General features: G+C 45.9%; 1 protein-coding gene across 2 annotated transcripts in view; it reads left to right on the top strand.

Annotated features, from left to right (window-relative positions):
- Positions 1-3,489, top strand: part of LOC146869745 (CCN family member 1-like) — an 80,937-nt gene extending 77,448 nt beyond the window's left edge. For both annotated transcript variants that reach the window (XM_085614100.1, XM_085614090.1), the window contains one exon: positions 2,808-3,489. In XM_085614100.1, the coding sequence (XP_085470226.1) occupies positions 2,808-3,128 (321 nt within the window). In that variant the 3' untranslated portion in view covers positions 3,129-3,489. The remainder of the gene's footprint in view (positions 1-2,807) is intronic.
- The last annotated feature ends 16,705 nt before the right edge of the window (positions 3,490-20,194 follow it).

The following is a 20,194-nucleotide window of genomic DNA, read 5'->3' as shown; positions in this document are numbered from 1 at the left end:
CTGCATGGCATGGTTTATCTAGAGTAACGCAAGGTGGCTCTGCATGGCATGGTATATCTAGAGTAACGCAAGGTGGCTCTGCATGACATGGTATATCTTGAGTAACGCAAGGTGGTTCTGCATGGAATGGTGTATCTAGAGTAATGCAAGGTGGCTCTGCATGGCATGGTATATCTAGAGTAACGCAAGGTGCTCTGCATGGCATGGTATATCTAGAGTAACGCAAGGTGGCTCTGCATGGCATGGTATATCTAGAGTAACGCAAGGTGGCTCTGCATGGCATGGTATATCTAGAGTAACGCAAGGTGCTCTGCATGGCATGGTATATCTAGAGTAACGCAAGGTGGCTCTGCATGGCATGGTATATCTAGAGTAACGCAAGGTGGCTGTGCATGGCATGGTATATATAGAGTAACGCAAGTTGGTGACATGCATCACTGTGCCCTGGAAAGGCATTCCAAGGGTGGAACATGGCTGTCCCCACGCATCAACCCATGGTTTTTGGGGCATTTCCAGATTTACTAATAATAGTTAACCTGGGAATGTGTCGCTATGCTATGCCCACCCTGAGGAGGCATAACGAGAAGCAATATGTTTTTTCACCTCGTTTTTTCATCTTTTTATTTTGCAACACACATAGAAAGGCGGAAAAAGCCTCTGGGAAATGTTTTTTTGCAGGAAGGTGCACCTTCCTCACAAATACAGTTCTGTCTGCAACACAAGCACCCTTGCACCATGGTGTAAGACTGCCAGCTTTGGCAATTAGCAGCCACTAGTGCGCCATCATAGAGAAAGAGCAGGACTGCAGCATATCTTGGTAGATGTGGCGCTTTCCTGCCCCCTCCATTTACCACAGAGTAGCACAGCGCAGAGGGTTGTCTTGCTGCTTTGCGCTGCATCAAATGTTAGTAAATCTGCCCCTTAGTTTGCATGTCAACCTAGGTACTAACAGGTCAGTTCTCGAAATAAGGAATCTTCGTGGGTGGCAGTCTGACCTACTTAATTAATACTCATTATGTTTGTAGCAACTTACAACACACTCTGATTGGTCAAAGCAATAGGGTTGGCTGCCTGCAAGGCGCAGCAGACCACCATGCCTGTGCTTGTTTTTAAGTAAAATAAAAAGAAATAGGGCTGGTTTTAAAAAAAAATCTTTTTTTTTAAAGTTTCAGTGGAGTTGGAAGTGGTATCCTGGGCCATTGCCTATTCTCCCTAAAACTTTACCACAATACACAAAAGGGGAGGTCTCCAAAATGGACTACTTCCCTTCCACAATGAGTTACCAGTCCAACATGGAAGGTGCAATTTCAATTCACAAGTCTGTCTGACTACTAAAATCAGTTTGTCACATGGGTCAAAATGTCTTAATCAGAGTGTTTACGACTGCAAGATAGTTTCATACATATGGGCCCTGGTTTTAAACAGTCCATCGTTTATATATGAAAGAGGGGGAGAGTATACTTTCATTGGCGAGAGGGAAATGTCTTTGTGGAGGGGTTGATCTAGGTTGTTTAGGGAAGACTCGATAGGGCTGCAGAGGGTCTACAGAGGGTCAGCATCATCCCTCTGCCTCTGCATTTGACTTCACTAAACCCTTATTTAACTCTAGCCGAGGGCACATGACTCTCAATTTTTGGCCGAACTCACCATTGTCCTGTGACGCGTCTCCAACCAATTTCAAACACAATAGCGTTAGGGTAAGATGTAACAGGAATTTATATAACGACATGCTGATCATCCAGTAAAAATATTTTTTAAAGTGTAGTGCACGCTCCCCCGTCATTGGTGGGTCCAGCGGTGTCTGGCCTTCTTAGCTGAGATGGAGCATGGTCCTAAAAGTGCAGTAACTGTAACCGCCTGCAGGAGTCGCTGTGTAACTCTCGCATTCCAGAGACAGAAAAATATCAATCTGACTCGAAAGCGATGTTAATGCTCTATTTTTATTTATCTTGCTAACAAAGATCATGGTGGCCACGTTGACCACCTGCATTCAAGGTGTAGTACGGTTAAAACATATAACGTGGAAAGTTATTTATATGGGCCTTTTCTAAAACATATTGTAAAAGTGCCCATTAAAAAAGTTTACTTGTGGCCCACGCCTGCCCATTGAACCCTGTTCAGCTACAAACACCCATAATGGCACAAATAAAAAATATTCTGTCTTAACTGTCTTCTCATTAGAACCTCATTGACTTTTATTAAAAACTATAGGGTTGCACTTATGATAAAATCTAATTGGTTCTATTGGGCAGATTCCACCTTGAGGGACTGGCACAGGTGATCTTAACTGAGGGTGCATAAGATGTGCAATTGTAGTTTCTTACAACTTTAGGAAGTGTTTTAAGCCACCGGGGAAAGTAGGTGAGTTTTTCTTCAAGAAAATAGATGTAAAAAAAAGAGGGCGAAACTCTCAAAAAATTTTTAGGAAGAATTCTATTGCAAGAATGTTTTTTTAAAAAATCTCCTGCTAAAACCTTTGTGGGTGCAGAAATTTCACCAACTGGCGACAACCTTTACAAAACTTTGCAGGCAAAATTATAATTTCGCACACTCCTAACCTTAATTTGGATTTGCCTATGGTGGTTTTGTTGACTGGTTGACTTGTACTCTGTAGTAGGCACGCTGGGTCCGGAAATGTGCCTGCCGCGGGCCCATGAGGAAAAAAAGCCACATAATTAATTGTTCACTGTGACTACTACACATTCTGCTTGACCACTCGTTTATTAAACACTTGGGCACAATTTGAGTGACTTGGCTACCTCCCACTGGTGGCCCGTCTCACCTGTCTTATTTCTTCTTCGTGATAGGTCATCAAGGGTGGGAAGAAGTGTACTCGACTGGTCCGCCCGGTGGAGGCTGAGACGTGGACCTTCAAGGGTTGCCAGACTCAACGTCCTCTGATGCCCAACTACTGCGGATACTGCACCAACGGGCGCAGCTGCGTGCCCTCCAAAACCCACACTGTCCCACTGAAGTTCCAGTGTGAGGGCGGAGCCGAGATCTCGCGCAAAGTCATGTGGGTGCAGAACTGCATCTGCAAGGAGACCAGCATTAAGAAGAAACCCAAGGGCCTGCACCAGAAGAAGCCGGCCCAGGGGCGTCGCGTGGACACCTGGAGTGAAGGGTGATGGGTCCTGACGGTTCTGACCCCTCCCACCCCTTTCCCTTCAGTCGATGAAAGAAAATATGTTGGGTGTGCTCTAGCCGACTTACCATCCAGCCCTTACCTCCACCCTCACATGTACGCACAGGCACTTGTACAAAGACACAGACTAGCACACAAACAAGCAATGTCACTCTCAACTAACACCAATATATGTACACATGCATGATCCGCCCACAGACGACTGATTGACACTCATACCTACCAATGTTCATGCAGCCAGTTAAGACATCTCATGCAATAGCTGTAGGGACTGGAGGATGTTGGATATAGTGGGTTTACCACCACAAATTGGCGTCCAGGAATAAAGCTGATGAGTTACCAAGTGTTTTGTTCCTTATTCAGCGACACGTTGTTTCATGTGCTGAGGCACCCGAAGAGCCAATCATGTCCAGACACAGCAGGCAGCTTTGATTTGATGGTGGCTGCTACGTCACCGCAGCTTTCGATTAATGTATGTCTCATATTCCTGTCTGCCTCTTCATAAGGGTTTGCAGTCTCAAATGAAGGTTCTTCTGGATAACTTTTGCCGCCACATCAAATTTTAATGCAACCGTCTTCTTTGAGGTCACTGATCTCTGAAAAGGTGGTCATTTGCTCCATTGCTTCTCCTCAGATGAAGCTATTATATCCTCTTGGAGAAATAAAAAAACAGAATTCACAACTGTTGGTAGCTTCCAATATGGCAGGAGAAGCCATGATGGGCGAGAAATGAAGTATTGGGAATAGGGAGTTAAAACCCACGAGAGTAGACTCCGAGAGCTTCTCGTGCTGCTATTCATGGGCGACCCAGTTCATGGAAGTGTCGACAGGTAATCCACGTGGGCATTTGGCACTGTCATTTGGCTATTAGCAAAACTCCTTCATCAGCTTTCAGTCTGTCCACCAAACATCCAAGCCACTTCTTACCAGCCTTCTACCCCGTGCCCCGGTGGCATATGATTATTGAGGTAACATGATAATGCTGCCCGTCTGCTGCTGAAGCCGACTAAGTGGGTGGCTAATGCTCCCATGACAAGGTGTCCACGTTCAGTCACCAAGATATCATGCAGTGACCAGCACGCTAGCAAGCTGGTCGCCTGGACATCCATGTGACACACCATGACCACTGGCTGCCACGAGACCCCTATGCCTCCAACTGCCCAGCAGACATTTGATTCAGTTTCCCTGGCACAAAGGGCATCTTGGACAGAGTGCTAAAAAGAGCTGTGTGCTTGTATCCAATAAAAGAGCTTTTTGTATAAACCAGCAACAATGCACTGCCACCACCAGTGAAAGAGAGGATACGTGCTGAGATGGAGTAGACCTTGAAAGGATTCTTGGCTTAAACCTAAAACTTAACCCCACAAGGCTACCTGTCACAAGCCCCTGATGGAGCAATTATCAAGGCCTTAACACACATAGACAATCCCACAAAACCGTACATGGCAGAAAGACCAAGGCCTTCTTTAAAGATTACCACGGCCAGTGTTGCTTTGATAACTAGCACATTGGACCACTTTGTGTGTTTCTCTTTCAAACACTAGGCCATATCTATCATTTTTTCACACAGCTCAAGGCTCCTTGCTGTGCCGCACTGCGTAAAAGAGAGATGACAGGAATGCTCCATATCTATCAGGATGTGGCGCATTCCTGCTCGTTCCTTGCGGTGGCGCACTTTCGGCTGCCTAGTGCCAACACAGGCAACCTTGCACCATGGTACACGGGTGCCTGCATTGCGGGCACAATTGTTTTATACAGGAAGGGACACCTTCCTGCACAAGAACAATCCTTTGAGGCGTTTTTCTCTTTCTACTTGTGCTGCATGGAAAAAACAAGGGGAAATATTATTTCTCCTTGTTACGCCTCACCTGGGGCGGCGTAGCATTTTGAGACATTCTTAGGCCTACCACCTTTAGTAAATCTGGAAATGTGCCAAAATCCATTGGTGGATGCGTAGGAACACTACGCTCCACTCATGGAACACCTTACTGGCGCAGAGTAACAGAAGCCAATGACTTGCGCTGCCTTCCATACCTCCAGATCTACCAATCACAGCAAGGTCACACAAGATGGCCTTGAGTGGCTTGGTAAATCACACCTTGTTTTTGCGTCACCCTCGCATTGCCCTGCATGGTGCAAGGGTGATGCAAAACGTTGTTAAATATGCCCCAAAGTATACTAAAAGGGGCTTCATGATGGCTTAGGTGTACACACAGGTCAGGTCAGCGATCTGATGTTCTTGTCCCGGGCACATAACACTCTAAGCTATAGCTGAAGTAGTGCCCATGGCACATACTGTACCGGTAGAAGTAAGGGGCAGCAAAATATTAGCACTGTGATGATAAAAAAAATGCACAAACATCACCTTATGTTTATCCACCAAAAATGTTGTGTGCCCAAGAGACACCAACTCTCAGGAGCTTGTAATCTAACACAAACAGACATGTTTTATGGCAATTAACTTCGACAATGTTACCTGGTGTTGTAGCACAAGTCGTAGGTCCTGATTGCATCTTGAGCGCATCAGAATCCTCAGGTGGAAGGAACTCCGCGCTGCTCATGTATATGTGGGTTTCTCTTCCTGCACCTGGCTTTACCAGCTCATGAAACCATATTGAGAATGGACTGCGGTTTGGCTCGGCCCTGGTCCCCGTCCACTAAACTCTCAACCAAGGCACACTGACCATCCAATGCTACTGCATTGCAGACAACGTCCACCCCATCGCTCTGCCACCAACCCCTGGCCTGCACCTGTCACTCAGCCTCTCCGGGGAGGTGGTAAATGTGTGCATTAAACCCTATTGAATCGGTTTTGCGTGTGGTATTCGTATCATCATTATAAGTTGGGTGAAGCGTAATTCCCATGTGAGATTCCGCCCTATCCAATTATAATCAGCCCAGCATTCCAGAATCCCGAACTACTAGGTGCAGGAACATTGCACCTAATTTTACTGACTTGTAAATCTGGCCGGTAAAATCACATGAGGCTGAAGTCTCCAACACTGCCCAGGGTAGGTGCCTGGCGTCATCCTTACCCCCTCCATGCAGGGCCGGACTGGCCGTAGCGGGCACTGGGCATTTCCCTGGTGGGTCGCCAGGGCTGGAGCAGGTTTGGGGGTCCTGGTGGGCCGATTTTGTTACGGGGACGTTTTTAGCAGCATAGCTGCAATATTGGCCACTGTAACTAAATTGGCCGAAACCGGCCCTGGCAAACCGCTCAGCCGCACCCCCAAGCCCCCAGGCGTCGTCCAAGCACTTTGCCAGGGCCGGTTTTGGTTCCCAGTCCGGCCCTGCCTCCATGGCACCCCTATGCCCTGCAAGCCCATAGACTCTGCTGTGCCCTAACACCCTCTCCACCCCCCCTACTCTTCTTCCCCCAACCTCTCCCGTTTCCTTGCACCACAGAGCAGCTGGAAGCCGATTCATTCCCAGAATGGGGGCCCTGCATCGGATTTAGACCCAGTAATTCCGATCTGCACCTTATTTCAAATTCCAGGGACAAACATTTTTCTTAACCTGATTGATGTCTCGGAATATGAGTTGTGTGGACAGTCATTAGCGGTATCCGCATGTACTTCTGCACCTGGTAATACCGGGTATAGTTTAAATGCAGAAACTCCACACCTAGTAGTACAGGGGGCAGGAAAAGAAGACGTAAGCACAACGTAAAACTCCTCTTGGTCTGAGCAGGTGGGACATTACACAAACTCCCATAAATGAAATGTTAATTTTACAAATTCTTCACAAACATAATCAAATGGCAATTGCATCAAGGATTATTGTTCTGTTAGTAGAAACCATTACAAAAGTAAATGTACATTGTAGGAAAGTGCCCCTTTTTGCATGGTTGTCCCCCACACCTTTTGGCAGATGTTGATGCTCTTTGACTAAGTGTGCCCTGTGTTCCTGCCAACCAGGTACCCAGGGCCTATGTTCTTTCCCTAAATCTGTACTGTTGCACACCCAAATTGACAACTCTCTGACCATATGTAAGTCGATAGTAAAAGGTACCATTGGTACCAAGGGCACTGTCACCAGGGAAGGCCTCTAAGGGCTGTAGCACATATTGTGCCACCCTTAGAGGGCCTGCACCTTCGCACACACACACTGCCATTGCAGGCTGCGTGTTTTGGTGCAGAACAAACTGAAGAGTAAACATGGCACACATCCCTGTGTGCCATGCCTACAACCCACTGCCCTGGGATAGGTTGGCCACCCCTCCATCTGGGTGCACTATGCCACTGGTGAGGGTACAGGTGAATGAGCCCTGTACCCCTACAGTGTCTAAGTCCCTTCTTAGACATTGTAAGTGCAGTAAAGCCATAAAGAGTATATGGTCTAGTAGTTTGTATAAACGAGCTCCATAGAACCATCAAGGCTTTACTGAAAACTGAGAAGTTTGACTTCAAACTTCTCAGCACATTAAACCCACACAGATGCCAGTGTGGGATTTAATGAAAAATGCGCTCAGATGGCATCTTAGAGATACCCCCTGAAAAACGACCTGGCTCTAGTGTCTTGGCTGACTGCTTGCACACCAGTTGCCACCACCAGTCATTTTTCTGGACCCCTGGGTTGAGAGTCTCCCGCTCTCGGGGGCCTGAAACAATGCACATCCTGGGTAGAGGTGCCAAGCCTCCTCCCCCGTGATGGGCAGGGACCACGAAGGGGAATCTTCGAAGCTTGCCGCCTTTGTGAGGTGCCACAGCCATTTGCTGCTCCCAGCAACTGCCCCCCACCGGTTCTAACCCCTACTTTGGGTGGGATAATCGGTAGGAAAACCAATATAGTAAAAGAGGTGTGCCCACCTTTGCCAACCACACCCCTCAGGTGGTGGAAGCCAGGTGAAACACAACTCTCAGTTCCCGCCATCTTGAAGATGGGGGGACCCAGCCAACCAGAGTGAGGCTTATGCCCCCCTCCCACTGGAGGGTGGCATAATAGGGGGTTTACCCTCCCCAAGGAAGCGACTCTTTGGTCTCAACCTGTACCTACTTGAAACACTCTTAAATATTGTATTTAGGGGCAACCCCGAACCTTGCCTCCTCAGACAAGAAGAAACAAGAAGAAGAAGGACTGAAGAGCCATGCTGAAGGAATAAGAGGAGGACACCAACTGACTTGGCCCCAGCCCTACTGGCCTGTTGTGACCTCAACCTGCTCCAGCAGAATCTCGCTATTTCCTGCAGTCAACAACCACCCAGAACCCAGAGAAACTGCCCCGCCTTCCCTAACCAGACTTTGTCTGTCTCCCGTGAGCACCGGATTTGCTCACCAACAGACTCTGGCTCTGGCCAATTCCGCGAGTCTGCACCACTTTGCACCCGACGCCCACGGCCTGAGTTCCAGTGACCCAACACCATGAGGAGGTCTCTCCAGCGATCCTGACCTGGGATCTGGTGATCCCTGACCCACCTCAAGTCTCCCGACGACGCCTGCAGCCCCTTTCTGGAAAATCCCCCCAAAAGTGACCAGAGCCGGGAAGAAAAACCCGATGCCAAAAGACACCCCTGCACCCAACGCCCTACGGTCTTGGGTAGCCCAATCTACGGTGTCCGGGCAACCCCTGACATCCCAACTTATGGTGGTCGCGGTGGCCGCCTCCAGAAGATCTTCTTGCCCGAGCCTGCAGTGTTTGATCTTCTCCGGATAACACTCATTGAACGTCACTGGGCATCCGAAGCCAAAACAGCATCCTGCACCCGGCTGCCCTAGTTCCGCTGTGGGTGCACCTTGGGTGCTAACTTGAACCCCCCTTTGCACTGAGATCAAGTCCAGGACCTTTGCTTCCTCAACCTTGCTCGTGAGCAGTCACCAACTGGAGGCCCCCTATCCTCCGTTGGATAACATTGAGCCTCAGAACTCTGCACCCGGCCGCCCTAGTGCCGCTGAGGGTGTTCTTGGCGTGCATCCTTGATCCTGGGGGAACCCTTGTTCTAACCCCAGAAATCCAACTCCCAAAACTAAGTACTTACCTTTAAACCGATAACTTCATTTACTCCCATAGGATTGCATTGACTGCTTTTCTGTGAAAAATGTTTTAAGTGTGGAGTTGGAAGATTTTATGAAACCTTAAGAAACTGTAAACTTACAAAAACTGATTTACTTACCGTTTATTTAGGAAATGTCTGTAGTAATAAACTCAAGTAGGCAGCCAGAATGTTGAGTTGAGTTTAATGTAGAACAGCTACACAGCAGAGACATCAAAGTCGATGGTAAAGCGCTTGATCCCAACTGCTCTCTCTCTGACAATTTCAAAATCTAGAACCCAGTGACAGTGCGTCCAGACAACCATTAACATTCCACATTACAGAGCCTAGAATGCAGTACACATTAACTGAGCACAGTGTTATTCATTTAAGACTAAAGAACTATTGAGAAAATATAACATATCCTCTCTTCTCAATAAATAAAAAATAAAAAAAATAACATAAGAACATAAAAGCATAAAATAATACAAAAATTCACAACAGATATCTTTCAAAGTTCACATTTGATACCTTTTAGGAATCACCTTCGATCTTGTGCTCCTCCTAAGAGGAACTTGGAGACCAACAGTCTTGGGAGACATAGGCACATCTGAAGAACACGGAACAACTTTTTTTACCTTAACAATTTTCCCTACGTTCCACAAGTTGCCTCCCTCAACATGTACAGCATTTTTTCCCACCCGGGTGACCAAAATAGGTGGACCAAACTTACTCTCACCCTTCTTAACATGAATGGAAGATTTAACACGGACAAAATCCCCCACAAATACAGGTACAATTTTTACAGACTTCTTCTTGTCAAACCAAGATTTTTGTTTTAATTGAGAATCAAAAACATTTTCTTTTACCACCTTCATAAGACTGTTAACATCAGAAACAGACTTGATCCACTTATTCATCCATGCTGGTTTGAAACTAGTGTTTGCTTTTCTCCCTCTCAATAATTCAAATGGAGAAATTTTAGTCGTGGAGTGTGGAGTGGTCCCATAGAACCAAAGCATGCTATTTATGGAGTTAACAACATTACAGTTAGAAGATTTTGCCCATCTGATGCAGTCTCCCACAACCCTATTCATACGTTCTACAAGACCATTTGACTAGGGATGGTACAAAGAACTTTTTACATGCTTGATGTTGCATGACTGCGAGAAAGTTTCGAACACAGTGCTGGTAAACTGTGTACCATTATCTGTCGCCAATGTTTCAGGAAAACCTTCCCGCATAAAAACATCCTTTAAAAAAACAATAACACTTGAAGAGGAAATTTCTTTAACAAACTTTAACTCAGGCCATTTAGATGCATAGCCTATTAACACCATAATGAAACGAGAACCTCCTGGCAACATTTCTAAAGGACCAACAATGTCCAACCCCAACTTGGACCAAGGTACAGAAGGACATACTTTCAACCCCTTGTCAGCAGACCTGCAAATTGAGCACACATCAACCACGTCACACACATCACTGTCCATGGAGGGCCACCAAAAACAGTCACGAACTCTACGCTTAGTAAGTGTTGAACCTAAATGTCCCTCATGGGCCTTAACAATGATACTTCTTCTAAGGCTCTGTGGAGGAATAAGTCTGTCGGTACGTACTAAAACACCCCCCTACATTGAAATCTCAGATTCAACCTTCCAGAAAGGTTGCAAATATTGAGGCAGAACATGTTCTCTTGGCCAACCAGTCCTTACATACTCGCACACTTGTTGCAAAACTTCATCATTAGACAGTGCCTTCATCCAACTCTCTTCTGTGCCAAGGCTATGCTCAGGTTAATCAATTGCAGCAATAAAACAGTCATCTGAATCCTCTTCACTGCAATCCACAACAAAGGACTCTTTTCCATTGTCCCGCATGGGGAACCTAGATAAAAAAATCAGCTCTGATATTTCTGCCCCCAGACATGTGAACAACATCAAACTGGTATTGGATCAGACGAGAGACCATCCTGATAATTCTCGGAGAACAGTAATTACTTGTGCCCGCACCAAGTATATTTACAAGTGGTTTGTGATCCGTCCTTAACAAAAAACGTCTTCCCCAGACGTAGGAACTGAACTTTTCAATGTCCCACAGACAAGACAATAACTCCTTTTCTATTACAGAGTATTGAAGTTCTCCATTCCTCAGGACTCTAGACGCAAAATCAACTGTATTTTCACCACACGGTGAATCTTGCGTCAAAAATTCCCCCAGGCCTACTTGACTGGCGTCAACCGTGATACAGCTGGGTAAAGCAGGATCATAAGGCTTAAGAGCATCACTGTCAGCAAGATACTCTTTAACAAGACTCAGAGCTGAAGCACAATGATCTGACCAACAAAAAAACTCACCTTTCCTGAGCAGCGAACTAATAGGACGTACTACAGATGCGTAGTTAGGAATAAACTTCGAATAATATTCTAGTAAACCCAGCAAAGACGTTACTCCTATTTTGTCTACGGGAGCAGGGGCACAAATAATTGCATCTGACAGTCCTTGTCTAGGTCTAATGCCCTCTCCAGAAATGTGATGACCTAAATAGTCAATCTCATCGCAGAGAAACTTTCACTTTTCTGACTTAACAACCACACCACGATCTTTGAAAATCTCCATTACCTTTCTTAGGAGAAAATTATGTGAAGAAATGTCTTTAGTGGGTATAAGGACACCGTCTTGAAATACAAGAATGCCATCAATTCCACCTAACATGCTTTGCATGACCTATTGAAAAACGGAAGCTGCCGAAGCAAGCCCGAACGGCATCCGTTTATATTGAAATGTGCCTAAAGGAGATATGAATGCAGTAAGGTGACGAGATTCTGGCTCTGGCTCAATCTGATGATATGCACTGGCTAGACCCAGTTTAGAAAAGTATCAAGAACCTCTGACACTTGAAAATAGATCACAAATCTTGGGTAGTGGGTGAGAGTCTATTCAAATTTCTTTATTGAGAGACCTCAAGTCCACACAAACACGCAACTTCCCACATTTCTTGCATGCAACGACTAAGGGCGAAAGCCACAAGGAAGATTCTGTGTGCTCAATTATCCTTTGATCGCACAGAGAATTTAGTTCTGTTTCGAGATCCTCTCGAACGCTGAAAGGTACACCCCTTAATTGTGCTTTACAGGAGAGGATCCATCTTTGACAATAATTCTATGCCTAAAACCACGAATGGTCCCAAGCTCACCAGAAAAAAACTGATGGAAAATGATCTTCCACTTGACAAGGTCTTCCCCCTCAGAAATTACAAGAACTTGTTCAGCACACTCAGGTTTGAGGATCATACCAAATAAGCCTTGGTGGTACCATCCCAGGATGTTCAATGCTTTGACAGCAACATAAATTCTGCTAGAAATGTTCCTATCTTTGAAAATAAGGTCATCCACAAAATATCCCAGAAGATCAATTTTGCGACCCTCATAGGAGACTGGTGAGCGATCAGGAGGTTGAAGAGATCTGTCATCCCATGTTTCAAAAAACAACTCTTTAGTTAACATAGTAATTCTTGCCCCTGAATCTACTAGCACATTAAGTGGTTTACCTCCTATTGAAATCTCCGCAATAGGATCAACACATTCAATGGGGTCTTTGACATTAGAAACATGGTCAATGATTTCAGTAACTACAGAAACAATTTCAGAATCAGATTCACAATCTGACTCCAAAACACATGCAACAGACCTTTTCTGTTCATTGAATTTTTTTTTTAAACAAACCTTTCGCAAAATGTCCTATTTATTTGCAGTAACTACAAACCACATTGGCACCAGGACACTTAGCACCCTTTTGATGTGGAAAATTACCACATCTGTTACACATTTGTTTAACATTATGAATATCAGATGGACTTTTCCCTGAGCCAGAGTTTCTAATTGTAGAGTTTTTATTAGAAGACTTTCGAAATTCGCTTAGTTTCGGCTTAGAAATAGTTGAGCCGACATTGACAGGATTGACATGCTTATCCTCTAACTCTTTGAAAGACACTTGGGAAGTCTCAATGCTTTTAGCAATTTTTATCATTTCATCCAAGTCAGGATTAGCAAGAGACAAAAGCTTCTGACGTTTTTGTTTGTCCCTGCAATGACAAACAAACTGGTCCCTGATCAATTGATCAGTAAATATTTCAAATTGACATTCAGATGCTAACTTACGTAGTGTGGAAATATAAGCATCAATATCTTCACAATCATTTTATTGCCTCTTAAAAAATGTGTGTTGCAAAACCATCAAACTTGATTGTTTGTGAAACCTTGTTTTAAGTTTCATAATTGTGTCTTGGTAATCATCAATATCATCCCCAGGAAGATTAACAACTTCAGGAAGATGTTTGAAGATGGACCTTCCTTCGAAACCAAGGGAGTGAAGGAGAAGATTTTTTTTTCGTTCATTACTGAACCTAGAAGCACCGATGGCTCCAAGGTAAGTTTGAATAGCGTCAAACCAAACCTCCCATCTGGCAGGAGGCTCTCCAGCAGATTCCAGAAAAGAAGGAGGTGGAGTTACAGATTGCATGTCTGTTAAGTGTTTAAACCCTAGAAAATAGGAGAAAAATTACAAAATGTACAATACTTGTCAAAAGAAGATTGAGTGTGCAGATCACTGTTTTATGATCTGCTAAAATAAACACTTAAAACAGAAGAACTTCAAAATCATCAAAGAAAGAAAATATATATATGGTGTGCAGATCACGGTGTATTTTGCTTGACATATAGTAGAACAAAAATGGTGTGCAGATCACCGTGTACTTTGACCCAAAATAGCATATGCTAATCACTTTAGATCTGCTTTAGTGTGCAAATCACTGTTGCAATCCGCTTGAAATAATTTAAGAATGGAATAAGCCTTGTTTAAATTAGTCAAAATAGAAGCCAAATAAAGTATCTTAAATACGATGAGAACATGTTTTGTCTCTGTAGTGGCTTTAACACAGTAATTGTAGAGAGAAATAAGAGCTGTTAGCATTTTGTAAGGAGGCACTGGGTGTCCGGCGTTGTGTTGCTTAGCAACCCTCCATACGCGTTCGCTACGGGATCAAGACTCAGCTGTGACGTGCTTGACATACTTCAGATATGTAGCGATGAGGAGGTCAGGCAACCAGGCAGCTGTGCGCGCATGTGCCGGAAGAGTTAGGCCACGGGTGAAACAAAGGCCCAACTCACGGCTTGCGCAATCTTACAAAGCTCACTGAAACCACGAAACTATACAGTCCACAGCCCAATGCAGACAACGTGAAAAAACACTACGATCATAAGTTCCTTTAAGCTTTTGTTTTAACTTATAGTCAAAACCTTAGGTGCTATCTACTTTTACCTCTGCCTACCTTTGGGGATGGATTCACTGGACTCTATGTACACTATACCTTACTTTGGTATAGTATATACAGAGCCAGCTTCCTACATGTATTTCATAATTGAAAATGAAAAATACCTTAAAAAAGGAATGACCAGTGTATTATAAGAAGTACTGAACAAATACAAAATTGGAGCATGAATGTGTGCAGATTTGTAATTGTAAACCATCAGCTTTTTCAAATGCTCATTTTCAAAAATAAGTAAAAGCAAACCTTAAATTTGCACAAATTTGCAATTATGGATCGACAACTTCTTTAACCCCTTCGATGCGCATGACGGAGCGGTTCCGTCATGTGCGTCGGTTGCGCTGTGCGCATGACGGAACCGCTCCGTCATGGGCCCGCCCGCGCACAGAACCTACAGCACAGCGCGGAAATCCGCGCCGCGCTGAAGGGGTTAAATATTCATTCAGTTAAAAAATAAACAATAATATTTGTTTAATTGGTTGCAAATGTTTCATATAGAAGGGAAGTGATGCACTTATAAAGTGTGTGGAAAGTAAACGGAGGAACATGGACGAGGCACTAACACAGTGTCACTTATGTCAATGGAATATTTTGGGCCAGATTACAAAAGTTTTGCGTTACTTTTTAACACAGACCCGATGCAAAATCCTTTTTAGGATTTACAAACCAACACAAATTGGTATTTGACTTGGCTTGTAGGAAAAACTAAGGCAAACCAGTGTGAAGCGCTTCTTTACATTACTCTGCATCAAGGGGGCATTCCATGAGTGGTACATGGGTGTTCCTGTGCAACCACCCATGGTTTTTGATGCAAAACCCTGTCTACTAACAATAGTAGGCAGGGTTTTGCACCAAAAATGAACGCCACTTTAACACACGTGTTAAAAACGGGAAATGTTTTTATTTCTCCTAATTTTTCCCATTTTGCATGTGTGCTGCACTGTACAGCACACACACAATGTGGGAAAGGTAGTAAGGTTAGTCTAAGTATAATATTTTGTACGGGAAGAGCGCCCTTCCAGTATAAAACCTATGTTAGACTCACGTAAAGACCTTTATACTGAGTTGCAAAGGTGTGTGTGTGTGCCGCTCAGAAGCTGGATTGTGCACCCGCGCTAGGGAGAGGGGGGGAGAGTGTCATATCTTACTAGCTATGGCACTATCCTGCACTCTACTCATGCACCGTAGTGCAGCAACTTTGGGTGCTGCGCTGCGCTGCGCTGTGTGAGAGGTACATACATCTGGGTCTCAGTTCCTACTCATGGAACTGCAAGTGCGAGTGCAGCAGCTGAACCAAGACCAGAGGTGACATGAAAGGCGCAAGGTGAGCAGTATGCCACAACACTGGGTGATTCTCCAGAGATGTGGCTCTAGCACAGTGTGCTCCTCTACAAACCTTTCGCTGTTGTACACTTTGTTAGAAATGGGGGTCTCGAGTTGGCAATGGCTGGCCACTGTCCAAGTAGGGACCCTTCTTCCTAAGTCAGAGTAAGCGGGCTACACCCTTTGATAACCCCTGCTCAACCCTGTGGTAACGCAGCACGAGCAGCTAGGCTTATCCCAGAGGCAGTGTGTGAAGCATTTATGACCATACACAGTAACACAGTGAAGAACACTACAAAGGGACACCACACAAGTAGTTATAAAAAATAGGTATCTTTATATATAGACTTAACACAAGACCAATAACGATAAAAAGCCACAATACTGTAAAATAGGATCACTCTTGAAAGGCTGCAAAAATAGTTCGAAGTGTGCAAAGAGGAGTTCAGTTCAAAGCAGTGGTCTCTGCGACCCTTTTACTTACAAAGTACCTGGATTTCATAGCAAAACCAACAAAATGTCGCAAAGAAGCTGTAGCGATGATTTTCTGCACACAAGGCCGGCGATGCGATGAATCCTTGCCGCGAGGGAGGAGACGATGCGCCGATCTGCTGATGTGTGCAGGGACAAAGCGACAAACTTCTGCACGCTAGGTCATTGATGCGATGACTCCTTGCCGCAAGGGAGGAGACGAGGCGACGATCCTGTTGTGTTTGCGATCAGGTTGCGATGCGAAGAAATGGCGCACCACGAAGGAGCGACGATCCTGATGCGATGCCATGAAAATGGCAGACGCCCGGCGTCAGCCCTGCGATATCGTGATTCGATGATCTCGATGCGACGATCTCTGGAGTTAGCAAGCGCTTGGCAGCCCGCAAACGTGCGATGCGATGATCTTTGGTTGCGAGCACTCAGCGGCAACAGCGCGATGATTTTCCGGTGCGCTTTCAGCTGCGGCGGCTCGCAAATGTGCGTTCGCGGAGCTTTCAGCACTCTCTTCTCTGTAGAAGAACTAGAGGCCCTGGAACTCACAGGAGCCTCACCTGCAGATAGACATCCTCGCTGGGAGGAATCAGGAGGCCGGTGTTGAAGTCTAATGTGCCTGAGACTTCAGCAGGAGGCTAGCTCTCTCCTAGCCCTTGGGTGATTGCTTTAGCAAAATTAATAAAAGTTCTCTCAAAGTCATTTTCCCTCTTCTTCCAAGTCCAATGATAACCACTGCAGGCCAATCCAAGAAACAGCACTCAAGCACAAGGATAGTCACCTCCTACAGATCCCTTCAGATACAAGGACAGAGATTCGTCTTGATGTCCAGGAGCAATACAAATTGTAGGGGTTTCAGCACAGATATTTATACCCCAAAAGTCTTTGTTCTCAAAAGCTACAAGTCACTGAACCAACCCAGAACCAGTTCTGCTCAGTCCTGGAGCACTTTGTTTACCAGGCTGCATCCTTCCTTTCAGAAAGAGGGGGTCTGCCATCAGACGCACAGTAGGAGGTGGAGCCAGCATTCACCTTGCCAGGCACAGCCCTATTCAGGTCAAGGAGCTACCCCACCCCATACTCCAAATGCAGATCTCTCTATTCAGCCCAGGTCTGACTCAGCCTGTCCTGTCCCTCCAAACCCAGACAGGCAATACACATAACAGCAGAGCACACTGGAAGGCTTAGGCAAGAAAATACCTACTTTCTAAAAGTGGTATTTTCAAACACAGAATATACAAATAAACTTTACTAAAAGATGTATTTTGATATTGTGAGCTTAGGCATACTAAATTCTTTTTTCTACCATGTTCCTTGGGTCAGTTAGGACTATAGAATGTAATAGTCAAACTGCCCATACTGGCCTATGGAGAACAGTTAGCCTTACAGTAGTGAAAAACGAAATTGGGTGTAATTCACTACCAGGACATGCCACACATACCAAGGCATGTCCTACCTTTCACATACAATGCATCCTACCATAGGGGTGACTTATATGATGCCAAGGGAAGGTCAGGGGCTGGGAAGTGTGGGCACTTCACAGCCAAGATGGCAGTTCTGGACTGCACACAGACTCTGCAGTGGCAAGTCTGAGGTACACTTTACAAGCTGCATCTGTGGGTGGCGCAATCCAGCGCTGCAGGCCCACCAGCAGCATTTGGTTTACCAGCCCTGGGCACACACAGGCCACGCTACTAGGGACTAATCGGCAAACCAAATAAGACAATCATGGATATACCAATTCACATGTCATATTTACACAGGGAGCATTCGCGCTGTGGCACTGAATGGCAGTGGCACAGTGCCCAGAGCATCTAACACCAGCAAAAACAGAGGAGACAACAGCGAAAAATGGAAGGGAGACCCACGCAAATGGTGCCAGTTCTAACACACTTGACGTGGAGCTGGTCTTGACTCCTGACACTGTTGTGTTCCTGCATATAACACTGATGGCCTCGAGGATTCCTGAGCAGGTCTGTGTGTTCCGTTGGGCCTGTGCATTCACAAGGCCTGTGGCTGGTGTCAGACCGGGCCTGTGCCAAGGTCCCACCTCCCAGTGCATGTGCTGTTCCTGCTGTGCTGCGTACCCTGGCAGGGGGTGTTTTATGTATGCCTTGGCGGAGTTTGCAGAGTTCCGCATGAGGGTTCCTGAGCAGGTCTGTGTGTTCCATGGGGCCTGTGCATTCACAAGGCCTGTGCCTGGTGTCAGACCAGGCCTGTGCCAAGTTCCCACCTCCCAGTGCATGTGCTGTTCCTGCTGTGCTGTGTACCCTGGCAGGGGGTGTTTTATGTAGGCCTTGGCAGAGTTCGCGGAGTTCTGCATGAGGGTTCCTGAGCAGGTCTGTGTGTTCCGTGGGGCCTGTGCATTCACAAGGCCTGTGGCTGGTGTCAGACCAGGCCTGTGCCAAGGTCCCACCTCCCAGTGCATGTGCTGTTCCTGCTGTGCTGCGTACCCTGGCAGGGGGTGTTTTATGTAGGCCTTGGCAGAGTTCGCGGAGTTCCGCATGAGGGTTCCTGAGCAGGTCTGTGTGTTCCGTGGGGCCTGTGCATTCACAAGGCCTGTGGCTGGTGTCAGACCAGGCCTGTGCCAAGGTCCCACCTCCCAGTGCATGTGTTGTACCTGCTGTGCTGCGTACCCTGGCAGGGGGTGTTGTATGCCCTTGACCATGCTCAGTGCCCGGCTCTCTCTGCCCTGCAAAAGCTTCATGGATCAAAACCTCACCCACTGCCCCTGAGATGCCCGGTCCTGCTGACACTAGGGCCATCACACCAAGGGGCAGTGATGTGATTGCAGTTCTCAGGGTTGTTTAAGTTACCGAAGAGGTAGAGGTGGGTGTGAGTGTTGCGATGGTCAGGGATGTTGCAGCGATGGCTGCCTCAGCTCCAGCAGGGCTGGTGGACGGTCAGGTTGTTGCGGATAGGGTTCCAGTGCAGGTGGTGGGAACACTGGCACAGCTGGTGTTGGTCCAGCTGCGGTGGTTGTGGTGATGATGCTGCAGGTGGTAGAATGTGGAATAAGGTCGTCCGTGTTGTATATCTGGAAGGGCAAGCACGGCTGGCTGATGGGGAGCCACCTTTTCGGATTCTTCGTGCCCAGTTTCACATGTGAGGCAGTAAAATACGGCTGTCTACTGGTTGTTGTAAATGAACGAAGCATCTTGAACAAATTAGAGCTAAGCAGCAACACAAGTTTTGTTTATTAGTTGTCAAACAGCTAGGGCGGTCGACCTCGAATCTGGGGAACCGGGTTCGAGTCTCGGCAATGACGCTGAGCATCCTGTGATTCTGGGCAAATCAGTTAATCTCCCCGTGCCGAACAAAGAATGAATGTGTGTCCTCATGTAATGAAACATGTGCTATGTAAAGCGCTCTGATACCTGTGGTAAATAATTTAATTACCGGGACTTAATTTGATACAGAAACATAATAAAAATAGCTCAGTAAATAAGAGGCAGAATCCGTGGTATTAGAGGTTCGGAATGGGCTTTATTCCAATGGACGATTCGAATCGGTTGCTCCAAGTTCCATCACCACGAAGGTTCAGGAAGTGAAGTACGTACATTATTGATAATTAATCACTTTTATACAATAGGCATTACAGTGAAGCAAATGCAAGAGGCGTAACAATTGATAGTGTAGATAAGACATACATACGTAGCAAAAGTAGGTGTAACTGGGTGTGACTAAAGAACGTCATCAGGTGTGATGTCATAATAGGGTGGTTCCATGAAAGAATTTCGCAATGTCAGCAGAATTACTTGGCAGAAATGCGCGCACAGCAGCATGACGTGTGATTGACGTGCAACTAGGGGGTGAAGGGGACTTGACATTTAGCTCTACATGTGGCGACAGAAGTCTGGAGGGTCAAGTCAACCTAATCCCAAATCATATCTAACATCCTATGTTTAAAGAACTATGTTATCCAAAAGAGAGGTCTCTTAGTGTATAA

The sequence above is a fragment of the Triturus cristatus genome, chromosome 1_1 (assembly GCF_964204655.1).
Source record: "Triturus cristatus chromosome 1_1, aTriCri1.1, whole genome shotgun sequence".
NCBI lineage: Eukaryota > Metazoa > Chordata > Amphibia > Caudata > Salamandridae > Triturus > Triturus cristatus.
Note: the sequence above shows the minus strand (reverse complement) of the source record. Positions and strands in the feature narration are given on the sequence as shown.